Consider the following 24,979-nt stretch of genomic DNA (forward strand, 5'->3'; position numbering starts at 1 on the left):
AAATATAAAAACAAGCAGAAAAGAGTTAATAATGAGGCCCTTCCACTTCTGATAGCAGTTCTCCAATGCTAGCAGCTCCATCCTGCAAAGATTTTTTTTTTTAAACAGCAGCAGGTTTTTAAAGTGCATCTATAAAAATGTGTACCTGTTGTAATTTGTTCATGTAGTTGGGACAATGATTTTGAGAGTCAGTACTTTTTTATTAGTACATACCTTAGTATTCTTGCATGTTCTAAAATGGGATTCTGAACAATATTGGAGTTCAATACGTAAATATCTGCTACACCTAAATTTGAATGTTATAATTATACATCTTTGGGTTTTACAACTATTTACACATGGATCACTTATTGGAAAACCATGTTCAAACGCCAAGGAACATAATGGTAAAATGCTTCCCTTCAACATACAACACAGAACTTGCAGAGTAAATTATTTTTAAAGGAAGGAAAATGACTATATCTTTTGGGTGAATTGTCTTAGAAAATATTTGGTTTATATTCTGTCTTCCTTCATTTACATCTTTCATGACACCAATGGTCATTCTAACAACTTACTGCTAGTAGGTAATAAAGCATTTATCACAAGCTGCGTTTACTGCATGGCACGTGATTTTACAAATCCTGCTAAGGCAGCAGATCTAAAATTATTAGATCATATTTCAAGTCCTGAAAAAAGTATTTTGCATTGTTGTGGACATCCATACATATTCACAGCAGATCAGGTCTTCGGAACTGAACTGACTTAACTAAACTGACTAACTTAACTAAACACTTGCAAACTGGCAAGTTTGCTACAAATAATTTGTTGTTAAGGCCAAACAAGTTTTAACCAAACATATACCAACTAGAGTTTGTCAGGGTCTTGAAATTTGTCAACTTTCATAATATTTTTCACACAATGCAATAGGCAAATTGAAGTGGCCAAGCTACTTCACATTACCAGATTGTAGGTAATAAAGCATTTATCACAAGCTGCATTCACTGCATGGCATGTGATTTTACAAATCCTGCTAAGGCAGCAGATCTAAAATTATTAGATCATATTTCAAGTCCTGAAAAAAGTATTTTGCATTGTTGTGGACATCCATACATATTCACAGCAGATCAGGTCTTCAGAACTGAACTGACTTGACTAAACTTAAACTGACTAACTTAACTAAACACTTGCAAACTGGCAAGTTTGCTACAAATAATTTGTTGTTAAGGCCAAACAAGTTTTAACCAAACATATACCAACTAGAGTTTGTCAGGGTCTTGAAATTTGTCAACTTTCATAATATTTTTCACACAATGCAATAGGCAAATTGAAGTGGCCAAGCTACTTCACATTACCAGATTACCAGAAACTCTGCATGATCAAACAACTTATTTATCCTCAGGTGTCTTCCCAGAAGTGTCTGAGCAGTAATTTTCATGTCACTTAAAAAAATCCATGTTAAGGCTTTTGAAAAATTACAGTTAAAATTAGTCTTAAGTAGCTAAGTAAAGATATCAACATTTAGGTTATAAAATTTCCTGCATGGAAGATTTCTTCTGAAATATCTGAAGCATAGTAAACCTTTATGTAACTGAACCCAATGTCCTGTGGCTTGTGTTAGGCAGACTTGCAGCGCTGCTAATTCTGCCTCTGGTATCCTGCTGAGTACTTGACACTGCTGAATATGCTTTTAAATAAACAGGAATGTCTTAAGTTAATGCAATCACACTCACTAGTAAGATAACTATCAATTTACTGGATGTATTACTAACAAGTATGTAGTATTCATTAATATAAGAGATTCAAAAAAAAAAAAAAACCAAAAAAACAACAACACAAACAAACAGACAAAACCAACCAAACAAACCAAACAAAAAAAATGGGTGAAGTATAAATTCAGGAATGGATTTTTCTAAGCAAAGTGAGGTAAGAGGGAAATAACACTGTTAGACAAAAAAAATACAAGACAAATAGAAAAACTGGGTTTTATAAATCCCACTACCATTTAACAGAGGATAAAGAATGCTGCTTGTTAGTAGTGATATTGATTTCTTTGGCACATTCAAGAGAAGTGAATATGTTCAGTGTTCCTCTGCATTCCAGGCACAAGACAACATGGGCAGGCTGGAACTGCTCTGGACCTGCTGGGCACTTCAGCAGGTGAGATCAAGCCTTATGATTACTGTCACATCATGAGGCTGATTTTGACTCTTGGTATATCTCAAGAACAGACAGGAAGAAAATTACTTCCTCCCACACCCCACCAACCACTGGAAAACACACTAATAGCTGCCCTGTACAGACATCCCTTTCCTTTTTCCCTTCACATTCCCTTTGTATGCAACACATCTCTCATGAGGAAAGTATCAAAAATTTACCAGCAATGTAAAAAATATGTTGGTTCACACAATGAATCAGAGATTTCATTTTACTTCTAAATATAATGCAGTTTGTGCACTCTGTCTTCAGTGATTCTTGGATACCATTAATTGAACTTTATTTTTTAAATCAGCTATCTACACGAACTCAATTTATTTAACGTTTCATAGTTTTAATACTGATTAAATGTTTGAGTGTGGGCAACATGTATTTTTATACTTCTCACAATACTTACGAGTCTTTCGAGCAGAATCTTCCACAAAGAGAGAAGAAATATCCTCATCCACCCCTGCTTCATTCTTTGCAATGCAAGTGTATGCTCCTGTATCTTCATAGCGCACATTGCTAATGTGAACCTCACTGCCATTTGCTGAAAGGAGAGGAAAAAATCAACATGCAGACACGCTAGTGCTTTCAGATTATAAATTCAGAAGGGTTTCTCCGCTTACACTAATTAAACCATTTTCATTCCTGAGTTCATAACTTGGAGGCATGCCAAATTAGTCCAAAGGTATTCAACTGGCTAGTGAATTACATGCATTATTTCATCTCACAGTTATTCAGAGTGCCTCAGTTGATTTTGTACTTCAGAGACAAATATCCAGCTGAGGTTTTATATATATTTAAATTACTATGTTTTTTTTTAAAGTCAGGTAAATATTAGGTTTTTGTTATGTTGCATTTGGTTACTAGACACCATCATTTCCTTTACACAAAATAACCCAAGGAATATAACAGGCCAAACATACAATATAAATAAAAATTTTAATTTGTTGCTCCTAACCAGAGGCACCTAGTTTTGGTTTTGTGTGACTGCAATGTAACAACAGAGAAAACAGGTGCATAGAAGTTTTTCACCTACATCAATGTAGAAGCTTAGGGAAACCTCCGGAATTTTATGTCACATTGCATAGGAATGTCAACAAAAAATCCAGGTGACACTGGCAAAGGTCTTTTAAATAATGTGATGCAAATAATTGTGTGAACAATGATTTATTGGATTTTAAGTATAGTATACTTGTTCAGCTGAAGGAACTATACAAAAAACAGCTTTGTAGGTATTCTAAAGTATGGACTAAAAGGGGCATTGTCTTAGGGTGCAGCACCCTTCTAGCTTGAACAAGTGCACAGATAGTTCAACTCAGAAAAATCTCTGGGAAAATGTAACGAGATTTTCAAATTTTTTTTTCAAATAATATAATGCTAGAAAATGTAATTCAATGTATTTTGCTTACAGAAGAATCCTTTTAATTTATTTGTCATAAATATATGGAACAGAGAGAAAGGTGAAAAAAATTCCCCAAATCCCTACAGGAGAAATTAAGAGAATGTTGCAATGGAAGAAAAGTTAATAACTTTCTACTCATAGTGAAACATGTTTCTGCAAGGCAATTGTTCACAAATATCCAGGAGAGTTGTACATGAAAGAACAGGGGACTATGACACCTGCAGGGGAAGTAACACTTCAGAGAAGCACTTGCCATATCTGTTCCACTGCTTCTTACACAGCAGGCTGAGTGCTGTCCTATCTTAACTACACATCCTGGTTTTGTTGATGAGTGAGAGAAAGTTTTGAAGGGAACACGAGCAGCAGGAGATTTTTTTTCTCCTACAGGTATCAAAAATTACCAGAAAGACTGAAGCACGGAGATTTTATGCTGAACATGTCCACTGATTTTGCTGAGCCCTGAAGATTAATAGAAATGAACTGGTGCTAAAGGTAAGACTTTCCTTTAGTTCCCGCTGGAGGGTTTTTTTGTGTGTGTGTGTGTATTTTTTGTTTTTTGTTTTGTGTGTGTGGGGCTTCTTTTTTGTTTTGTGGTTTGTTTTTTTTTTTGTTTTTTTTTTTTTTTTTTATTTTTTTTTTTTTTGGCTTGGGTTTGGTTTTTTTTATTTAAATCTGTTCAGACAGGTGAGGTAAAGGTTTGCTTATTATTTAACAATCTACTTTTCCATAATGACACTGATTTTTATTTAGTCCAAGGTAGCAGAAAATATAGCATTATCTCTCAGGAGCTGTTTAAATTATCAATTTACAGAGAAATCAACTAGCCATGGCCTTTCTGTCAGAGACACTATTTTTTTTTCCTCAAAGCCCTGAACTGAGTTTTTAATAAATTTGGGATGTACTGAAAGCAAGATTCCACACAAAAATAATAAAAATTTAGGTTTTTGTGTGAAGTAACATTAAACCCCCAAAGTTTTCCCATGCACCCAAACAATGGGTCAGATAAGTACAAAAGTGAACATTTACTTTGACTATTATACTTTCTAGGAAATACAATATATGCATTGGTAACGGGATAATGTTCTGCATTTCTTATGTGGCTTTTGAAATTACTGTCATGCTCAAGGCAGTGCAATTGTACTTTATATTTTAGAACTCAACTGTAAAGTTCTCACTAAACTCTCAATAGAAAATCAATTCAATGTTCAGAAATGCTTTTATTTTGCTTTGATTTTTATCTTATGTGACATCACAAAGGAGGAAAGCCTAGACTGACAAGCGAGTGAGAATCTGATCTTATTTTATTCAAAACAGTATCCTAAGATTTCCAAAAGGGAGACCTCTAATAAGGAACCCAAAAAATATTAAAAAGTGTGTCTGCTTAATTATCTTAAAGGAGGAGAAATGCAAAATAATTTATAAAAATGTCATAAATTACAGAAATAGTTTCTATCAGATCATACAGAATCACATTTACATTCATCAGAGACTATCTTTAGAAGGTAACTTGTGACCTAATCAAAAGGCTTGAAATAAAAGTAGCTGTAGCATTGTGCTTAATATGTGTGGGTGAGGTAAAAAAAAAAGCCCACAATCCTATCCAAGTGGTTTTACCTATGTGATTTTACTCCTTAATAATCCCAAATTTAATGTATGAACAAGAGTTCTGGATGAAATATAAAAACAAGCAGAAAAGAGTTAATAATGAGGCCCTTCCACTTCTGATAGCAGTTCTCCAATGCTAGCAGCTCCATCCTGCAAAGATTTTTTTTTTTAAACAGCAGTAGGTTTTTAAAGTGCATCTATAAAAATGTGTACCTGTTGTAATTTGTTCATGTAGTTGGGACAATGATTTTGAGAGTCAGTACTTTTTTATTAGTACATACCTTAGTATTCTTGCATGTTCTAAAATGGGATTCTGAACAATATTGGAGTTCAATACGTAAATATCTGCTACACCTAAATTTGAATGTTATAATTATACATCTTTGGGTTTTACAACTATTTACACATGGATCACTTATTGGAAAACCATGTTCAAACGCCAAGGAACATAATGGTAAAATGCTTCCCTTCAACATACAACACAGAACTTGCAGAGTAAATTATTTTTAAAGGAAGGAAAATGACTATATCTTTTGGGTGAATTGTCTTAGAAAATATTTGGTTTATATTCTGTCTTCCTTCATTTACATCTTTCATGACACCAATGGTCATTCTAACAACTTACTGCTAGTAGGTAATAAAGCATTTATCACAAGCTGCGTTTACTGCATGGCACGTGATTTTACAAATCCTGCTAAGGCAGCAGATCTAAAATTATTAGATCATATTTCAAGTCCTGAAAAAAGTATTCTGCATTGTGTGAATATGTGAATACATATTCACAGCAGATCAGGTCTTCGGAACTGAACTGACTTAACTAAACTGACTAACTTAACTAAACACTTGCAAACTGGCAAGTTTGCTACAAATAATTTGTTGTTAAGGCCAAACAAGTTTTAACCAAACATATACCAACTAGAGTTTGTCAGGGTCTTGAAATTTGTCAACTTTCATAATATTTTTCACACAATGCAATAGGCAAATTGAAGTGGCCAAGCTACTTCACATTACCAGATTACCAGAAACTCTGCATGATCAAACAACTTATTTATCCTCAGGTGACTTCCCAGAAGTGTTTGAGCAGTAATTTTCATGTCACTTAAAAAAATCCATGTTAAGGCTTTTGAAAAATTACAGTTAAAATTAGTCTTAAGTAGCTAAGTAAAGATATCAACATTTAGGTTATAAAATTTCCTGCATGGAAGATTTCTTCTGGAAATATCTGAAGCATAGTAAACCTTTATGTAACTGAACCCAATGTCCTGTGGCTTGTGTTAGGCAGACTTGCAGCGCTGCTAATTCTGCCTCTGGTATCCTGCTGAGTACTTGACACTGCTGAATATGCTTTTAAATAAACAGGAATGTCTTAAGTTAATGCAATCACACTCACTAGTAAGATAACTATCAATTTACTGGATGTATTACTAACAAGTATGTAGTATTCATTAATACTCTCAGGGAAAATTAAGGCATTTTTAATCAGATCTCTTTTCTGCAAGAGACAGAAGAACAAATCTCAGATGAAAAAAAAAAAAAACAAAAACAACAACCCAAACAAACAGACAAAACCAACCAAACCAACCATACAAAAAAAATAGGTGAAGTATAAATTCAGGAATGGATTTTTCTAAGCAAAGTGAGGTAAGAGGGAAATAACACTGTTAGACAAAAAAAATACAAGACAAATAGAAAAACTGGGTTTTATAAATCCCACTACCATTTAACAGAGGATAAAGAATGCTGCTTGTTAGTAGTGATATTGATTTCTTTGGCACAAAAAATGGGTGAAGTATAAATTCAGGAATGGATTTTTCTAAGCAAAGTGAGGTAAGAGGGAAATAACAGTTAGACAAAAAAATACAAGACAAATAGAAAAACTGGGTTTTATAAATCCCACCACCATTTAACAGAGGATAAAGAATGCTGCTTGTTAGTAGTGATATTGATTTCTTTGGCACATTCAAGAGAAGTGAATATGTTCAGTGTTCCTCTGCATTCCAGGCACAAGACAACATGGGCAGGCTGGAACTGCTCTGGACCTGCTGGGCACCTGTTAGACAAAAAAAATACAAGACAAATAGAAAAACTGGGTTTTATAAATCCCACTACCATTTAACAGAGGATAAAGAATGCTGCTTGTTAGTAGTGATATTGATTTCTTTGGCACATTCAAGAGAAGTGAATATGTTCAGTGTTCCTCTGCATTCCAGGCACAAGACAACATGGGCAGGCTGGAACTGCTCTGGACCTGCTGGGCACTTCAGCAGGTGAGATCAAGCCTTATGATTACTGTCACATCATGAGGCTGATTTTGACTCTTGGTATATCTCAAGAACAGACAGGAAGAAAATTACTTCCTCCCACACCCCACCAACCACTGGAAAACACACTAATAGCTGCCCTGTACAGACATCCCTTTCCTTTTTCCCTTCACATTCCCTTTGTATGCAACACATCTCTCATGAGGAAAGTATCAAAAATTTACCAGCAATGTAAAAAATATGTTGGTTCACACAATGAATCAGAGATTTCATTTTACTTCTAAATATAATGCAGTTTGTGCACTCTGTCTTCAGTGATTCTTGGATACCATTAATTGAACTTTATTTTTTAAATCAGCTATCTACACGAACTCAATTTATTTAACGTTTCATAGTTTTAATACTGATTAAATGTTTGAGTGTGGGCAACATGTATTTTTATACTTCTCACAATACTTACGAGTCTTTCGAGCAGAATCTTCCACAAAGAGAGAAGAAATATCCTCATCCACCCCTGCTTCATTCTTTGCAATGCAAGTGTATGCTCCTGTATCTTCATAGCGCACATTGCTAATGTGAACCTCACTGCCATTTGCTGAAAGGAGAGGAAAAAATCAACATGCAGACACGCTAGTGCTTTCAGATTATAAATTCAGAAGGGTTTCTCCGCTTACACTAATTAAACCATTTTCATTCCTGAGTTCATAACTTGGAGGCATGCCAAATTAGTCCAAAGGTATTCAACTGGCTAGTGAATTACATGCATTATTTCATCTCACAGTTATTCAGAGTGCCTCAGTTGATTTTGTACTTCAGAGACAAATATCCAGCTGAGGTTTTATATATATTTAAATTACTATGTTTTTTTTTAAAGTCAGGTAAATATTAGGTTTTTGTTATGTTGCATTTGGTTACTAGACACCATCATTTCCTTTACACAAAATAACCCAAGGAATATAACAGGCCAAACATACAATATAAATAAAAATTTTAATTTGTTGCTCCTAACCAGAGGCACCTAGTTTTGGTTTTGTGTGACTGCAATGTAACAACAGAGAAAACAGGTGCATAGAAGTTTTTCACCTACATCAATGTAGAAGCTTAGGGAAACCTCCGGAATTTTATGTCACATTGCATAGGAATGTCAACAAAAAATCCAGGTGACACTGGCAAAGGTCTTTTAAATAATGTGATGCAAATAATTGTGTGAACAATGATTTATTGGATTTTAAGTATAGTATACTTGTTCAGCTGAAGGAACTATACAAAAAACAGCTTTGTAGGTATTCTAAAGTATGGACTAAAAGGGGCATTGTCTTAGGGTGCAGCACCCTTCTAGCTTGAACAAGTGCACAGATAGTTCAACTCAGAAAAATCTCTGGGAAAATGTAACGAGATTTTCAAATTTTTTTTTTCAAATAATATAATGCTAGAAAATGTAATTCAATGTATTTTGCTTACAGAAGAATCCTTTTAATTTATTTGTCATAAATATATGGAACAGAGAGAAAGGTGAAAAAAATTCCCCAAATCCCTACAGGAGAAATTAAGAGAATGTTGCAATGGAAGAAAAGTTAATAACTTTCTACTCATAGTGAAACATGTTTCTGCAAGGCAATTGTTCACAAATATCCAGGAGAGTTGTACATGAAAGAACAGGGGACTATGACACCTGCAGGGGAAGTAACACTTCAGAGAAGCACTTGCCATATCTGTTCCACTGCTTCTTACACAGCAGGCTGAGTGCTGTCCTATCTTAACTACACATCCTGGTTTTGTTGATGAGTGAGAGAAAGTTTTGAAGGGAACACGAGCAGCAGGAGATTTTTTTTCTCCTACAGGTATCAAAAATTACCAGAAAGACTGAAGCACGGAGATTTTATGCTGAACATGTCCACTGATTTTGCTGAGCCCTGAAGATTAATAGAAATGAACTGGTGCTAAAGGTAAGACTTTCCTTTAGTTCCCGCTGGAGGGTTTTTTTGTGTGTGTGTGTGTATTTTTTGTTTTTTGTTTTGTGTGTGTGGGGCTTCTTTTTTGGTTTGAGATGTTTGGGTTTTTTGGGAGGGGAGGTAGGGCTTGTTTGTGTGTATGCAATGTCTCTGCACTCCCACAGAGGTCTGCTGATACCCTTCAGAAACAGCACATCCATTTCAGGTATTTCTCCTCCAGTCCTTTCTACTATCAGGTCCCCAAATCTCACTAAGATTCTTTCCAGTTCTGACTGGGACCAGGTCTTGCACTGCCTGCTCCACTCAGATACAGCACATTTTCAAATCGAGAAGAGCGTATTGGAATTTACTGGTAATCCTGCCAGTAAGTAAAATCGTTATTCTAACAAAGAGAAAGCAAAAAGATGTGTCTTGGGGAGTAGCTGGAAGAAATCACATCTTTTGAAATGTTTTAGCTTAGACTTCAAGCCTTTGTTAAAACTATGGAAGAAGGGCAGTTAGTATGGAAATTATGCATGGATAAAACATTAGCAAGATGTAGAAAACAATAAATGCACCCCTTTACCTTGAAGAGTTAACTGTTTGGACAGCTTTGGAGTGATATCAATTCCATTCTTCAGCCAACCAAGTTGTGGGTTGGGAATACCTTCAGCGTGGCACCGAAGGCTAGCTGTCACACCTGGCTCCCTTGCCTGGCTCTCTGGATAGACTCGGATAACTGGTGGAACTGAATAAAAAAAAACAATTATAATTTAGTGGAGAACATTATTTTCATTTTAAGAAAAATAACTATAAGCAATTCAGAAGACCCCTGCAGCTATATATAACTACACACAGACGTGGTATTCGTCAGATATTCAGTGACATTCAATGCAGAATTCTGTCTCAGAATATTTATGAAGCAGAAAAAATATTCTGTGAGAAAAACCTCTTTTCACTGTGGTATCAAAGAAGAAAGCCTCAATTCTTCAATAGTTGGTGGTTGAGTAATAAGATTTTTATTTTTCCTTAGTATTCTTAACAAAATATGACTAATGTACTATTAGTGAGTCACGATATGTTGTACAGAGATTTTAATTGTCCTGTTTAACAAATCTTAACATTTCATTTCCACCTTTCCGCTCTTTCCAAAACACCTAGTAACAATTCCTTCTACATGCATCAAACCTGTTCAGGTTTATAATTCTTGACACCTGTTCATGGGACCTTCTGTACCCATGATACCACTTTCCTTCTTTACCATATGGACACATCACTAGCTTATGTTCAACCTGATTTCCCTCTGAAGTCCTTTCCTGCCAAGATGCTTTCCACTAGGTGGTCTTCAGGATATATTGGCACACCAGGGTTGTTTCTCCCTGGGTGCAGGACTCTTGCACTTCTTGTTGAACTTCCTAAATTCCTGCTGGTTCATTTCTCCATCCTGTCAAACGAATAGCAGCATGACCCTGTAGTCTATCAGCCACTCCTCCCAGTGTGGTGCCATCTACAAAACTGTTGAAGGTAAAACTCTGCCCCATTATTTGGATCATTAATTAAGACGTTAAACAAGACATGCATCCTTCTGGACAAAATGTCCACACAGCTGGATAACTGTGTCACGTGATGGGTGAACAAGCAGCTCATGGGTCAGGGACAAAGAGTTACAGTGAATGGGGTAACATCTGGCTGGGATCCAGTCATTAGCGGGGTTCCACGGGGCTCAATCCTCAGCCCAGTTCTCTTCAACATCTTCATTAAAGACTTGGACACAGCGCAGGACTTGAAGGAATACTAAGTAACTTTGCTGACAACACCAAATTGGGAGAAGCTGTTAACTCCCTCAAGGACAGAGAGGTCCTGCAGAGACAGCTCCACAAATTAGAGAGATGTAATACCACCAACTGTATGAAGTTTAACAAGGGAAAGTGCCAGATTCTGCACCTGGGACAGGACAACGATAGTTGATTGTACAAACTGGGGACTAAGGTGCTGGAAAGGGACATGGGGGGGTCCTGGTTGATGGCAAGTTGAACATGAGTCAGCAGTGCCCTGGAGGTCCAACCTGGGGTGTCCTGGGAGGCATCAGGTACAGCATCTCCAGCTGGGCAAGGGAGGACACTGTCCTGCTCTCCTCTGCTCTGGGGTGGTCTCACCTCGAGTCCTGTGCGCAGTTTTGGGCACCATGACATACAAATGACATTGAGCTGTTAGAGAATGTCCAAAGCAGGGCCACAAGGATGGTGAAAGGTTTTGAGGTGAAGCCATTTGAGGAGCGGCTGAGGACACTTGGTCTGTTCAGCCTGGAGGAGAGTGAGGGGAGAACTCATTGCAGCTACAGCTTCCTTGTGAAGGGAAGAGGAGGGGCAGGCACTGATCTCTTTGTGGTGACCAGTGACGGAGCCTGAGTGAGTGGCATGAAACTGTGTCAGGGAAGGTTTTAAGCTGGATTTCAGGGAAAAGTTCTTCACCCAGAGAGAGGGTGGCTGGGCACTGGAACAGGCTCCTAGGGAAGTGGCCGCAGCACCACCCTGACAGAGTTCATTAAGTGTTTGGACAATGCTCTCAGGCTCATGGTGCGACTTGGGCTGTCCTGTGTAGGGCCAGGAGTCGGACTCAATGATCCTCATGGGTCCCTTCCAACTCAGCAGATTCTGTGATCCTATGTATAAGACCAGTCTTATGAGTTTCTTTTTTAACAAAATATAAGAATTGTTGACATCATTTTCCAAGGTTTGAAAACTTGCTGCAGTATAAGCTTACCAATTAAAAATCTTCTACATACACCAGTAGTGTCAGAGAGAAGATGTATGATAGGACATACTCCTATTAGTAATCAATGGTAAAACAAGATTTAAAAATCCTGCTATGTAGATTTTTTAGATTAATAACTATTTACCTTATCTTTAATTTTTTACAGAGACAACTTGCTTGAGGTTGTTTCTAACAATAAAAAAATATTAACTGTAATAAGATTAAGGAAGTGTATTTCCTATTCGCCCAAGTTTTGTTTAATGCAGCTCTAAAAGTATGGAATACTTAGGTTGTTACAAAACACAGCTGGGTAGAGGATGAACTATCAGCTGATAATGAAAGAAGATAACAAGATCAAAAATTAACTGTGTCTATTTTGGCATGAGATTAAATATTTTCAAATCCTATTCAACTATTTACAAGAGATGTCTCAGCATGCTGTCCCATTAGATCATAGAAATGCCTTACATTTCTACATTGCAAGAAATACACAAATCTACCTTATCTCAGATAGGATGCAAAAATCAGTAGGTTTCAGGGATATTTTAAACCCAGTTAGAGAGGACAGTCTTTTCTACATAACCCCTACATGCAAATTGCAAAAAAATGTAATTTAATAACATGGGAGAAGGTTAAAAATTAGATAATATGGCTTTTAGTTTCTTAGACTACCAGCTGAGAGGAAGAGCACATAAATATCAGAGATTTAAGGTTTCTATTGATTTTCTGGAAAGGACTTCGCTTTCATGGAAGTGGATCTTAACTTTTCACCTCAAGCCTGACATTTCCACTCCTATTTTCCCTCCATTTCTTCCCTCTTCTATCTCCTGTTGCATAGCATCTGTGTTCTCCATACTGAGACCTTGCCTTCCCCACTGTGTTCTTCAGAACAGGCCCTGCTTGACTCCACATGCGGTGGCTTGAATATTTTTTGGCACCTCAGCTCCCAGTCTTGCTCTGCCACACTTCCTAAAGTCCAATTTTCATGTCTGCCTGTTCAGCATTTCTTGACACAAGGTCCTTTAGGTAGCCAACCTCATGTTGTAGATTTCCCACTGCAGCAAAGCCAAATGGCTTTTCTTCACCTTGTCTCTGGAAAAGCAAGGACCTCCACTTCCTTGGAGACTGGACTGCCATCACTGAACACTCATAAGAATCTCAGCAACAGAAACAACTTTTAGGACCAATAGCAAGGCATTGCAATTAGTTATGTTCTGACCAGATATGCCAGGATACTTCTTGTCTCTTTCTGTGTCAGTGAAATATTCTAATTGCATATAAAACCTTATGGGTATTTAACTATCTCACCTTGACAGACTTCTACTGAGCACATGTGAAGAGAATTTTTTTTTTAACAGTTCAATTTTAAAAAATTTTTATGGACAAGAAAGAGGAATGTATTACTTTTATTTGGGCAAAAGCATGCAATATTTCTGATGCAATATTATTGCTAAAAAAAGTTTTAGAAAATATCGTAACTGAAATCCAATTCTTTCTAAACCAACAAATAAAATCTCACCCTGCTTGACAAAATGCTAAATTGACTACTTAAGGGTTGTTAGGAGATGTGAAAGGGAGGAGAGGTGAAAATATGCTCAGGTGAAATATGTCTGAATTTTCTGTTACCATCCCTTATTTCTATTTCTGTTCCCTTTAGCACTGTTTTTCCAGGAACAGAGGTTCTTGAATGACAGTAGGGTTTATTTCTTGCCAGGTCTTTCCTCTATTTGCTGCCATTTTCCTCTTCCCTCAGTAACTCTGTGTCTAATAGGTTAACTATACAACTTGAAATGTTTTTCATCATTTCTTTGTTTTGCATTATAATTTTTATTTCGTATTACCTTGAAGAATATTTGTAATATTCCACTAAGAAAGAACCATCCCACTGAGGCATGCTGCAGACAACTGAAATGTAAGTGCAGTTGTGTGCTCAGTCTAAGAAGTTAATTTGATATGACAAGTTCAATGTAAAGTCTTTGGGGTTTGTTTGAATCAGGGTTTTGTTTGTCTGTTTTGCTTTATTGGTTTTTGTTTGGGTTTTTTGGTGTGACCAACCAAAAACTAATAAATAAATACATAAATGATTTTATATATATATATATATATATAAAACCAGAAATAAAATTTTAAATACATAATTAATGTGACTGTTCACACTGACTTTCAAAGAGATATGTTTTAACATATTAAGCTAAAAAAGCTCACTTACAAAGGAAGAGATCATGACACATCTTAAAGAGGGAGGGGAGACACCGCATGTATGTATTTAGTAAAATAAAGTATAACACATAATTGAGTGAATTCTATATCCCTTATCTTTCAATTCAAAAAGCAATGTGAGACTGTTGGTTCCAAATATGGTGGATATGTTACTATTGAATAGCTCTAGCACTTGCTATGAAACCTCTTGAGCATTATTTCAGTTGGGTCTCATGGGGGAGGGAAGTGAAAAAACAGTCTGGTCAAGCTGTCTTGAATCCAGGAGAATGCATGTGTTTAAAAAAGAAACAGGGGATAGCTATAGTGAATTAGGTACTTCTACTGATATATATATATATATATATATATATATATATATATATGTAATAACTCTTGTTTAAACTTAGATACTTTGGAAAAACAAAGCTGGCAAACAATTCTTCAGACACTACATATTCCCTATTTACATCTGGCTGAGGGACTGGGCTCTCCTTTCTGTACCTTAAAGTATCAGAATTGCTGATCTTATTTAAGTATCACTGACATATTAGAAGAAAAATAAAGACCAAACTGACAGACTGAAATTCATTTAGTCATACAGCGTCAGAGTCATACAATCTCAAAAGTGTATATGTGGAAAGTTTTAAGCATTATGTAAATACTAATAATTAAGACTGTGTCATGAAAGAATTACTTCTTCCTGATCACAATTTTTTATGTTTTGGTTTTTTGTTTTTTTTTTTTTTTTTTTAGTTTATATGAAAAGGCTTAAAATGTCAGCTTATAGGGTTGCTCACAATATTTAATTTACCATATTATTTGTATAAGAGTAGACTGATTATTTCATCATAAAACAAGTCTTTTACAGTGCTCATTAATGTAATTTTAAGACTCCAAAGGAAGCTCATTATTCTTTACTACTGTGCCAGATAATTCAAAACTAAAAATATCTTAGATTTTAATCTTAAAAGTAAATCAAATTTACATCTATAATAATTACATACTAGCCTAAAATATATGATTTTTTTCCTAAAAATATATAGCTGTACATAAATGGAAACCAAGAAAGAACTTAAAATCTAATTACATTGTTTTCATTCAACCTTCACATTAAATCTTTGTGATCAACGGAGTCTCATTATCCCATTAACCTTTTGACTGGCTCTCTAGTTAATACAAGTATCATTATATTAATTAGTCATTATCACAGCTACAAGTACTGACCATCATGCCTGTGCTTAAGAAGATTATTCCTTAGAAGTACAGATCTAAACTGTGGAAGAGCTGTTCATTTGACCTTTACTCTCAGTGGATTTAACTCAATTTAACCACAACATGCACAGCAAATAATCCTACTGATCAAAAGGTCTCTTTTACCTGTTTCTTGCTCCCCAAAATATCAACATCCAAAATCATTTAGGAAGGTACCACTCCAGTGCCAGCTTTTGGAATAGCAGCTATCTGAGGTTTACAGTGGTTTCCAGATGAAAAACCAATTTCCTGACAGACACATTATCACCAGAAAAACCTACATTTGTCTTCCTTCACTTCTCTCAAATTATCTTTCTTGATTTTCTAGTCTTGCAGAAAACCTTCTTCAACTTGAGCGGAGTTTTGCCTCACTATGCGCTGAACTGAGTCAAACATGAATTCTAGTATTTTAACTCTTGCCTTACACCTCTGGGGGATTATTTACACATTGGGGTTGGTCAGGAATGTGTTGATAGGAATATAATTTTGTTAATAATTTAGGGTAAACCAAACCCATAAAACAGAGGAGAATGTTGGTCAAGAACCCACTAATGTGTTCAGCTTGTCAATAACTCTGCTATGTCTTCAGGAATTAAAATATTAATAAATTGCACATCAGTCTTCTCACTAGTTTAGCCAGTAGTTGCTACCTGGCTTTTTAAAAGACAAAAAATAATCCCAGAAGAAAAATTTGGAGGAAAATATGTTGATGCCATGTCCCCATTTAGCTTGGGGACAACACTCTAAGTACAATATGTTGCGGTTCAGGAGGGGAAGAAACTGGGGAAAAAAAGTTGAAATATATGGATAGAGAAATATCACAAGCCAGCTTTCTGAAGTAACATAACAGCAGAGACAAAATGTTTACAAAACTGCAAACAAGCACTAAATGTCAAATGAATTTAAAATGTGAAGATATTAAGAACAGATAAGGGGGGGAAAGGCTATTAAAAGAAGAAAAATCCTATTGAAGCCAAAATAATCTGAGGATCTGTATTTCATATGTACATACATGAAAGATAAGAATAAAAGAAAACATTTCAGCATTCTCGGATGTTAAAAAAAGTCAGCTGAATAAGGGTTTATGCAACTGATTAATAGCTAACAAAACAAAGAATGATGGTAACAGCAGTGGCCAGGAAACTAGGGCTAGAGTATGCCTCAGGAGAGAAATAGAGCCTCTTAATGCAAAGTAAATTTGGAGAAGATTGAGGTCAAACATGATTCTGGATAGGATTAAACAACAACATGGAATGACAAACACTGGTAGTTTACAGCAAAAAGGGAGTCTTAAGAGTCAAAGATAAATACGAATTGAAATTACATGAAAGCACTCTAAAAAAAAAAAAAAGACATTAAACCTCAATGATGATAAATCAGACCCTTCATCAGTGGCAAGAATTCCTTAAAATACTTTAGGAAATAAATTGCATATAAGCACATGGAGAGGATACACCAGCTCAAGGGAAGGTAAAGGCCTGTCTTCAGAGGACCAGTAACAAAGCAGTTTTGTTTTGTCCAAGTACAGAATTCAATGTTGAAAAAGTGTTGAATTCTGGAACTTGAACAGATGTAGGAAAATGCAAAGATCAAGTTTCAAATCTAGGTGCCTGAAGCTAATCTACTAAAATCATGGGTAGATTTCAATAACATAAATGTGAATTTAGAAGCCTACATCAATTACAAAATCTTCAGGGAAGTGCATTCTATTAATCTTATATTCAACAAAACATTCTTAACACAAGAAATTTACACATTTATTTTTCTCACCGTGTTCCCCAGGTTACTAAATTAATACTAAAACCTACTTTATCTGTGTGCATATGTATATATAAACCACTCACTGTTCTGCATAACATCACAGGTGCAAAGCAAGTCCTCTGGACTATCTTTACACTTTTTAATAGTTATTGTTCTATGGAAGCAATAAATTAAAATTATTGTGTTTCATTGTTTTTAAGGTTGTTTGAAGGAGATAAGTGAAGAAAAAATTATATACCTTTTTCTATTAAGATGTAACACAAAACAAAAAAAGTAGGAAAAAAACCACAGATCTGCTTGACAAAATTCAGGTTTCTTATGACTTGATAATTAGAACATTTTTCCTTACCAGTCACTTGGAGAATATGAGTTTGATAGAGCTTATCGTACCCATCAGCATAGCAGGTGTAATTTCCCATATGAGTTGTGGTAACCTTAGTGATGTACAAGGACCCATCATCTCCAAAATCCTACCAGGAAAGATTAAAAACAAGGTTATCATAATTAAACCCACATCTCTACAGTAATTACGCTCATCATCTCAGCAACAAAGCTGCGATGCAAATATCAGACATCACACATCACAAATATTAAACCAGCATATCTGACAGTAATCTGAAATTCAAATATTATACTTGTGAATGGTGGAGTTGTTTAATTTTGCTACATATAGTGTGACTGTAAAAGAAAATACAACTTTTATTTTAACAACTAAACTCGGCAGAAGCAATATGTTTGCTTAGCTGTGACAGTTATTTGCAGAAGAAAAGCTGTTGAGAATTGCATCCGACCAGAGAGAAAAACTAAACCTATGCAAAAATTAAAAAGTTAAATGACATCCAGTGGAAAGTGCTGCCATCCTTTGTAATGAGCAGACATCACAAAAAAAAAAAAAAATTCCTTGTTTTTCTTCAATTCTTAAACTTAGATTCACTGATAGATTACAGAAGCACTACTGCTGGAAACTGATTTCAGGGATCTGGGATTCCTGAAAGCAAATGTTTGTGATCAAGGCAAAAGGCAAAAAAGGTTTTTAGTCCATCATCATCTTCTACTTCTATTGACACTGGGTCCCATGCCAGCTCAGCAAAAGGTCCATGTTTTCCCCTTTCTTCTGCTGCTGATATAGCCCTCAAACTCTGTAGACCTTCGTATCTCTGACCAGATCTAATTCTGGAATAGCTTCATCTTTCCTTATCTGCATATTTAAATAGAGTCTCCAGGTTCTTCCTGGGTCACCTGTCATTCCTTACACCTTTTTCTTTTTTATTTGAATTATGTCAAGAGCTCCTTGTTCATTTATACAGACTTCTGGCTGTTTTTGATTTACTGTTCATTGTGAAAGCCTGTTCTTGAGCGTAGTGGAGGTCATCCTTGAAAATCAACCATCTTAGACCCCTTTTGTTTTCAGCATGATCTCCTGTGCAATTCTTCCAAGCACATCCTTGAACAGATTGAAGTCTCCTTTCCTCAAGTCCTTGGTTGTATTGCTTTTTGCCCTGCTGCCTCCTCTTATGCTCCTTGACTCAGCCATCTCATGGTCACTGTAGCCAAGGTTGTCCTCACCTTCATATCCCCAACCAGTTCTTCCTTATTTTTTTCTTCACAAACTTTGTAACCTTCTCCATAAAGTCCTCAAATCCATGAAGACTATCAAAAGTTTGCAAAACCAAAAAACTTCAGCTACAATACCTCAGTCACTGTAAATTGCACAGGAAAAGAACTTACTATGTGCTGCTTATTCTTACATTCTGTCCTTTGGATCTTAAAAATGAGAAATACTGGGCTACATTAACCTCTGGTTCATTATGACTATTCTTGCATTCTTCCATGATCTCACCTACAACTTTTTCAACTTATTGGGATTTATTTTTTTCAGTTCACAATATCCAGTTTTTATTCTTGCTCAGAGAACACAACTGAAATCTCTATGAAATTCCTTTTAATTTCTCAGTTTTCTTTCTTTAAATACACTCAAAATATTATTCAAAAAACATGTGTCTCTCTGTATTTCTTCACCAAAGATGTGTGGGCAGCTAAATTTCACACTGCATAATTCTGTGCTTCCAACGGTTCTGCTAGTTGTTCCTTGGGAGAAGAAAACAACACGTGCAAAAATAAACCTACCTGGTAATATTATCAATAACTTGACTTCCTCAAGATTACTACAGGTTTCTATATTAGCACTTTGATTACACAGAAAATATTTCTTCCAAATCTTCAATATACCATTACATGTTACCACTGCAAAGATCAAAAAAGGCACTCTCTTTAAGACATCATTTTTAAGTGATGATGCAAACCAATGTAATTTCCCTTCAGAATAACCCACCTGACAAACTCCAAAAAACTTCCTTATTGGATGTTTTGATCTTAATCTCTTTCTAAAATATATGAAGCAGAAGATCAATTTACTTTTCCCCCCTTGCTAGCTGAACACACATTTTCAAAGCATTCTTCTTCAACAGCATTATTAGTGGAAGATGAAAGGACAGCTATTCAAAGAGCCACACTACGGGTATTTACATTTTATCTGGAAAATGGGTTTTGTTATTACCATTTGGAATTTTTTGCCTAATCTCTGCCAAAGATATTTGTGAACAAAATAGGGCATAGGATGGAGTGCATAAAAATTCAGCTGCTACAATGCAGTCTGGAGACTAGTTTAATTTAACATTCCTTACGCTAAATTATTAGATATTGTTTTGAAGCATACCCACCACCTGTTTCAGCTCTTTAACTGATTCATTGTGGCATATGATATCTTGAGGTACCATCACTATTTTCTAAGTGAATGTGAGCCTGTAAATGGTTTCTCCCTTCTTTTCTACAGAAACCATGGATGAAACACTCCTGTGGTTATTGTATATTAGTGTTTCAATAGAATTCACACATGATGACACTCAGAGAGTCAGAATTTTATGGACAATATGTTTTGTTGGTAGTGGTATGTTCTGTCTGGTTGTTTGGTTTGGGTTTTTTTTAAACTGCAAAATAAATGCCCCCAGCTTTTTGTTATGCTGAGTTCAATGTTTGCTTTGTTAATTAAAGCAAACCACTCAATCCAAAGTGAACTTAATGTTGTAAGCAGCATTTGAAAAGGGATTGTGAAGTACAAACAGAGGTACTTGACACTGCATGTTGACAAGCATTTAGTGTTTTATTGACTGACTCACAAGCTGAGTAATTTAAAAAAACCTTGTACCTATACTGACATACATCTTTGTATCTATACTATCTGACAAACATCTTTGAAACAGAGCCTTCAAAAATCAACAGCAACAGGTGTTTTTTATATTTTGGAAAATATATTTGATGACAGTAAAAAAAATGCTACAAGCTCAGTTTTTGTTCTACTGTTCGCATAGAAATGGCAAGGTACTTCTAAAATTACACTGAGAAACTCTAATTATTTTTGCCATACATGAAAAGATAGAATTGAACAATTACCTTAACAATGATTCCACTGCAATTCTGTTCTCCTGAAGAACTTGACAATTTACAAATCATGATATATGTTACAAATAATGAGCAAAATAATAAAGACTTCAATTTGATAGCGAATCTTGGCTTTGCTCTATTACTGTTTATAAAACAGAAAATAAAAGTGATTTTTGGTTTTGAATCAGCAATTATTTCCTTGGGGTTTATAACCCACTTTCATATGCTAACAACTTGCATATGAGAGAATTTATGACCATTTTCCAGCATTTCTTCATTAACAGCTCTAGGAATACTGTTCCTACCTTTCTCCCCACAGGAGAACATATAATGAAACAGACTGCTTGAATTTGTACATCATCATAGAAGCTAGGAGTATTTTTGCTTTGGTTTGTGCCATTTCGGTTTTTCTTTTTTTTTTTTTTTCCCAGCATTTTTTTTGCCCATACACTGCTTTCCTAAATAGCTTTTTTTGGGGTTTTTGGCTTTGTATAAATATTTCTTTTAAAAAATAGAGAAAAGTACATAGGCTATGTGAACTGAAGATGTGAATTCTTACTTACATTATCCTCAAACAGAAAAAAAATAGTTTATTGTGTCCTTATTAAATGGAATTAGTGAATACTAAATATTATGAATTCATACTTTTTCTTATTACCTTTATTTCTATTTGCAACCTTTAACAAATCCATAACAAAGGAAAAAATATATTGTTTGGGCCCCTTTTATTGATGGTTATCAACAGTAGTTAAATTGTAACAATACCACAATCAGGGTGGGAGCATTTCCTTTATTTTTAAAGGAAAATCTCGGTTCTTTTACTCGGGAAAGGCAAAAACTCCACATCATCTGTCTCTGAGCTGATCAGGTAGAAAATCTGAAGCTAAGAATTAAAATTTTGTATTGTTTTGCTAGGGGAAGGCTGCATCAATAAGTGAAACCAAACACATATTTTCAGAACAACAACTGTTTGTTTGTAAAACATCACCAGTATATATATATATATATATAATATATATATATATATTCCCCCTTATTTCCTGCACAACCTCCCGAGCTTCCTGCATTTTATTTCAGTCAACTCATAGCTAGTACTAGAAGTACCAACTCATTACTGATACTGGAAGTACCAGTAATACAAATGTCATGTTTTTGCTCATATTTTACATATTTTTCAGTATCTCTAACTTCCTTTATTACAAGGACCCAGAGAGTAGATATCCTTTTGAAGTTTAACTGAAAACATTTTTAAAAATAATTATTTATGTTCAGTTCATTTGCCAGACAAACTCAGCTCAGGCTTTTTGTGCTAATGTCAATGTTACAACTCCTATTTTCCAAGTAATCAGTTTCTCTGTTCACATTGGCAAAGCAATGAAACTCTGCACTTTACTACTGACTGTCACAAATAAATTATATTCCACAAAGAACACTGGAAAAAATTGCATTTGGCAGAAATCCAAGATCTTTTTAAAGTTTTCCTTCTAGATTAAGAGGGAAAATAAACCCTACATTTCATAAGCACAGATTTTGCATACCTTGTCTCAGTCTCATATTTTACAGCTGCAAAAAGAACAAATCATGAATTTAGTCTAAGTCCACTGGTTGAAGAATCAGCCTGACAGAAAATTGCAAATCATGCCAAAGCTTAAAGAAGGCAAGTGCACAGTCTAACATAAGCACTAGTACAGAATATGCAGAAAGTGACAAAATCTTAAAAGAAACTATGTTCTCAAGAATACAACACCAGACACCAATTCGTGACTATTAATGCAGACCAGTTTTGGTCAAAGGAAATTAATCTTCCTAAGCTTCTTTTACAGTCATTTGAGAAAGCTCAGGGTAGCAAAATCCTTTTATGGGATCATTCACCGGATCTGTCAGTGTTCACTGTTTTAGCTGCCATCCACCTCTCTCTGCTGACCATGAAAACAAACTTCCTAGCTATAGTTAGGTATTCCAAGCATTTCATTGGTTCCCCTTTTCTTGACACTGGGGACAACAGAAAGAAAAAAACAAATAATGACTGAATTTTACAAAGGCTGTATGTCATTAGTGCAAAATAGCTTTACTAGCCTTACTCTACTGATGGCTGGGTAAAGAGGTGAACATTTGGTGAGTAATTCAGAACATCTAACTAAATCTCCCATGCTGAGAAAGGCTTCATGCATACCTTCCTAAGCTTGTATTACAAATGCTCAATGCAGAGGTCACCCTCTATTCTTGCTTCCTAAAATAAGACTTTGTAATCCAGCAGCCCAGGCCAGTAGTTGAATTGAGCAGGATTTGGTTGTATTCAGCAAATCTGAGAAAATATTATTTCTCTGACTATAAATGAATATAGTAACACTGTACCTGTTTAAATAATTTATTAGATATGTATCATTTTCCCTTAATTCTCCAGGATACAGTAAGGACTTCAATTTCACTTCATGAGAAAATAGTAACAGCTAATAGATGGTAATATCCATTATTATACACAAAAAATACAACTGCTTTGTGCTTTTCAAAAAATATCAGTTGATTAAAAATTGGTTTTGCTATTTTGAAATCTAATAGTGTCCAAACCTCTTAAGAACCTGAAGAGGGATGACACAGAAAAGTGACATAAAAGGCTTCAGTGCTTGATCACGAGTGAGAATAATGACTTAATTTGATACGTAGATGTGTAAAGAGGATTTGGAATTTTTTTCTTGTTTATGGCAGACACTAGACATAAGTGAGAGCTTTGCCAAAGTACTAGAGCTCTTGAGGCTAGCCATAAAACATCACTAACCTTTTACTTCCCCAAAAACTTCGTAATTTTACGTTATCTTGTGATGAATCGGCAATAAGGACTGCTAATTTATTTAGACATCCAAAATCTCCAACTGAGTAGATGCAGTATATTTAAATGGAAAATTCAGCATGCTCTGATACAGCTGTCTTTTTTATTGCTTCATGTTACACAGAGATCTTCAGAATGACTCATATACCATTTAACTTTAACTCCTTTTTAACAAACCAAATTGTTATGTAATCAGATTTAATCGAAAAAATCTATTTGACATTAATTTCTCACATATTTTTCAAGTCAAATTCATAACCAATGAGATGAATTTATAATAGTTACCCAATTACCACAGTTTATTATCATTCCCCCAAACTGTTCCTTTTTTTTTTTTTTAATCAGCTTTAATTGTAGATGTATTTATTATTATACTCCAAGCTAGTTCTGCAAAGAGAAACCAGCTTTGCACTATGCAGTTTACTTGGATCATATTCCAAAGTGTATCTAAGTGTTAGGAAGGCCCAGAGAAGCAGAAGTACTGATGTAATTTACCCTGTAAGGTGACTCAGTTTAGAGTTAGGTTTGTGGAATGAGCTTTTTAGCAAGCGCATTCCCATTTCTACTTTCCTTTTTTGAAGACATTTTATATGTAGAAAGAGTGCAAAGAAATCACTGAATATTCCCTAAATTTTTCGGATTCTAAAAATATCACACCATATAATTACACTGTGCTAAGATTTAATCTGTTTTCAAATACTTATACTACAAACGATTTAGTTTTAAATTTATAAAGTTTATTGGAGTTTTTCATCTTCCTACTGCATAAAACACTGGATTTCATTTTTAGTTGCAGAAGTCCAAACCCCTTTTCTTATATTGAAAATAATTTATATGTTTGGTTCCTGAACTGCGCCCATCTTGAAACAAAAAACCTATTTTATTTCATAGAAACAAACTTCTCCAGATGTTTCTTTACAAACTCAAGAGAATCTAGGAAAAAAAAGAAAAGAAACAACCTTTAAATTTTTGTATTACTCAAATTTTTCTCCAATTATTATCTAGTCCATCCCATGTATTTATGAATTGTCCAGGAGTGAGACAGACATGTAGGTAGAGTGTTTTCAAGGTTTATGCGATTCACAAAAGCCCACAAGTGGGATAAATTTCGGGTTGTCACAAACTCCTTTATGTACATGTGATAAACCAATAAACAGACAACAACAAATATCTTTTCAAACAACTTTCAAATATCTTGCAGACAAAACAACCTAAACCAAAAAAGATTGAGATTTTTTGAGAATCCCCCACTATGTGGCAGCTGAAGAGGATATGTTGGGGTAGGTGGCGGGGAAAAAGAAGACAACTTAGTACCTTAAAATGATTTAAAAATCAGAATTATTCACTTTGGCCCATTCTTAGC

General features: G+C 35.1%; 1 protein-coding gene across 3 annotated transcripts in view; it reads right to left on the reverse strand.

The window, feature by feature from the left end:
* Nucleotides 1-24,979, reverse strand: part of FSTL5 (follistatin like 5) — a 252,130-nt gene that overhangs the window by 55,332 nt on the left and 171,819 nt on the right. For all 3 annotated transcript variants that reach the window (XM_041479939.1, XM_041479938.1, XM_041479937.1), the window contains exons 7-9: nt 17,698-17,818; nt 9,970-10,131; nt 7,913-8,047 (exon numbers count right to left, since the gene is read on the reverse strand). In XM_041479939.1, coding sequence (XP_041335873.1) covers nt 7,913-8,047; nt 9,970-10,131; nt 17,698-17,818 — 418 coding nt within the window. The remainder of the gene's footprint in view (nt 1-7,912; nt 8,048-9,969; nt 10,132-17,697; nt 17,819-24,979) is intronic.

The sequence above is a fragment of the Pyrgilauda ruficollis genome, unplaced genomic scaffold, assembly GCF_017590135.1.
Source record: "Pyrgilauda ruficollis isolate IOZ18807 unplaced genomic scaffold, ASM1759013v1 scaffold5, whole genome shotgun sequence".
In the NCBI taxonomy this organism is placed as follows: Eukaryota; Metazoa; Chordata; class Aves; order Passeriformes; family Passeridae; genus Pyrgilauda; species Pyrgilauda ruficollis.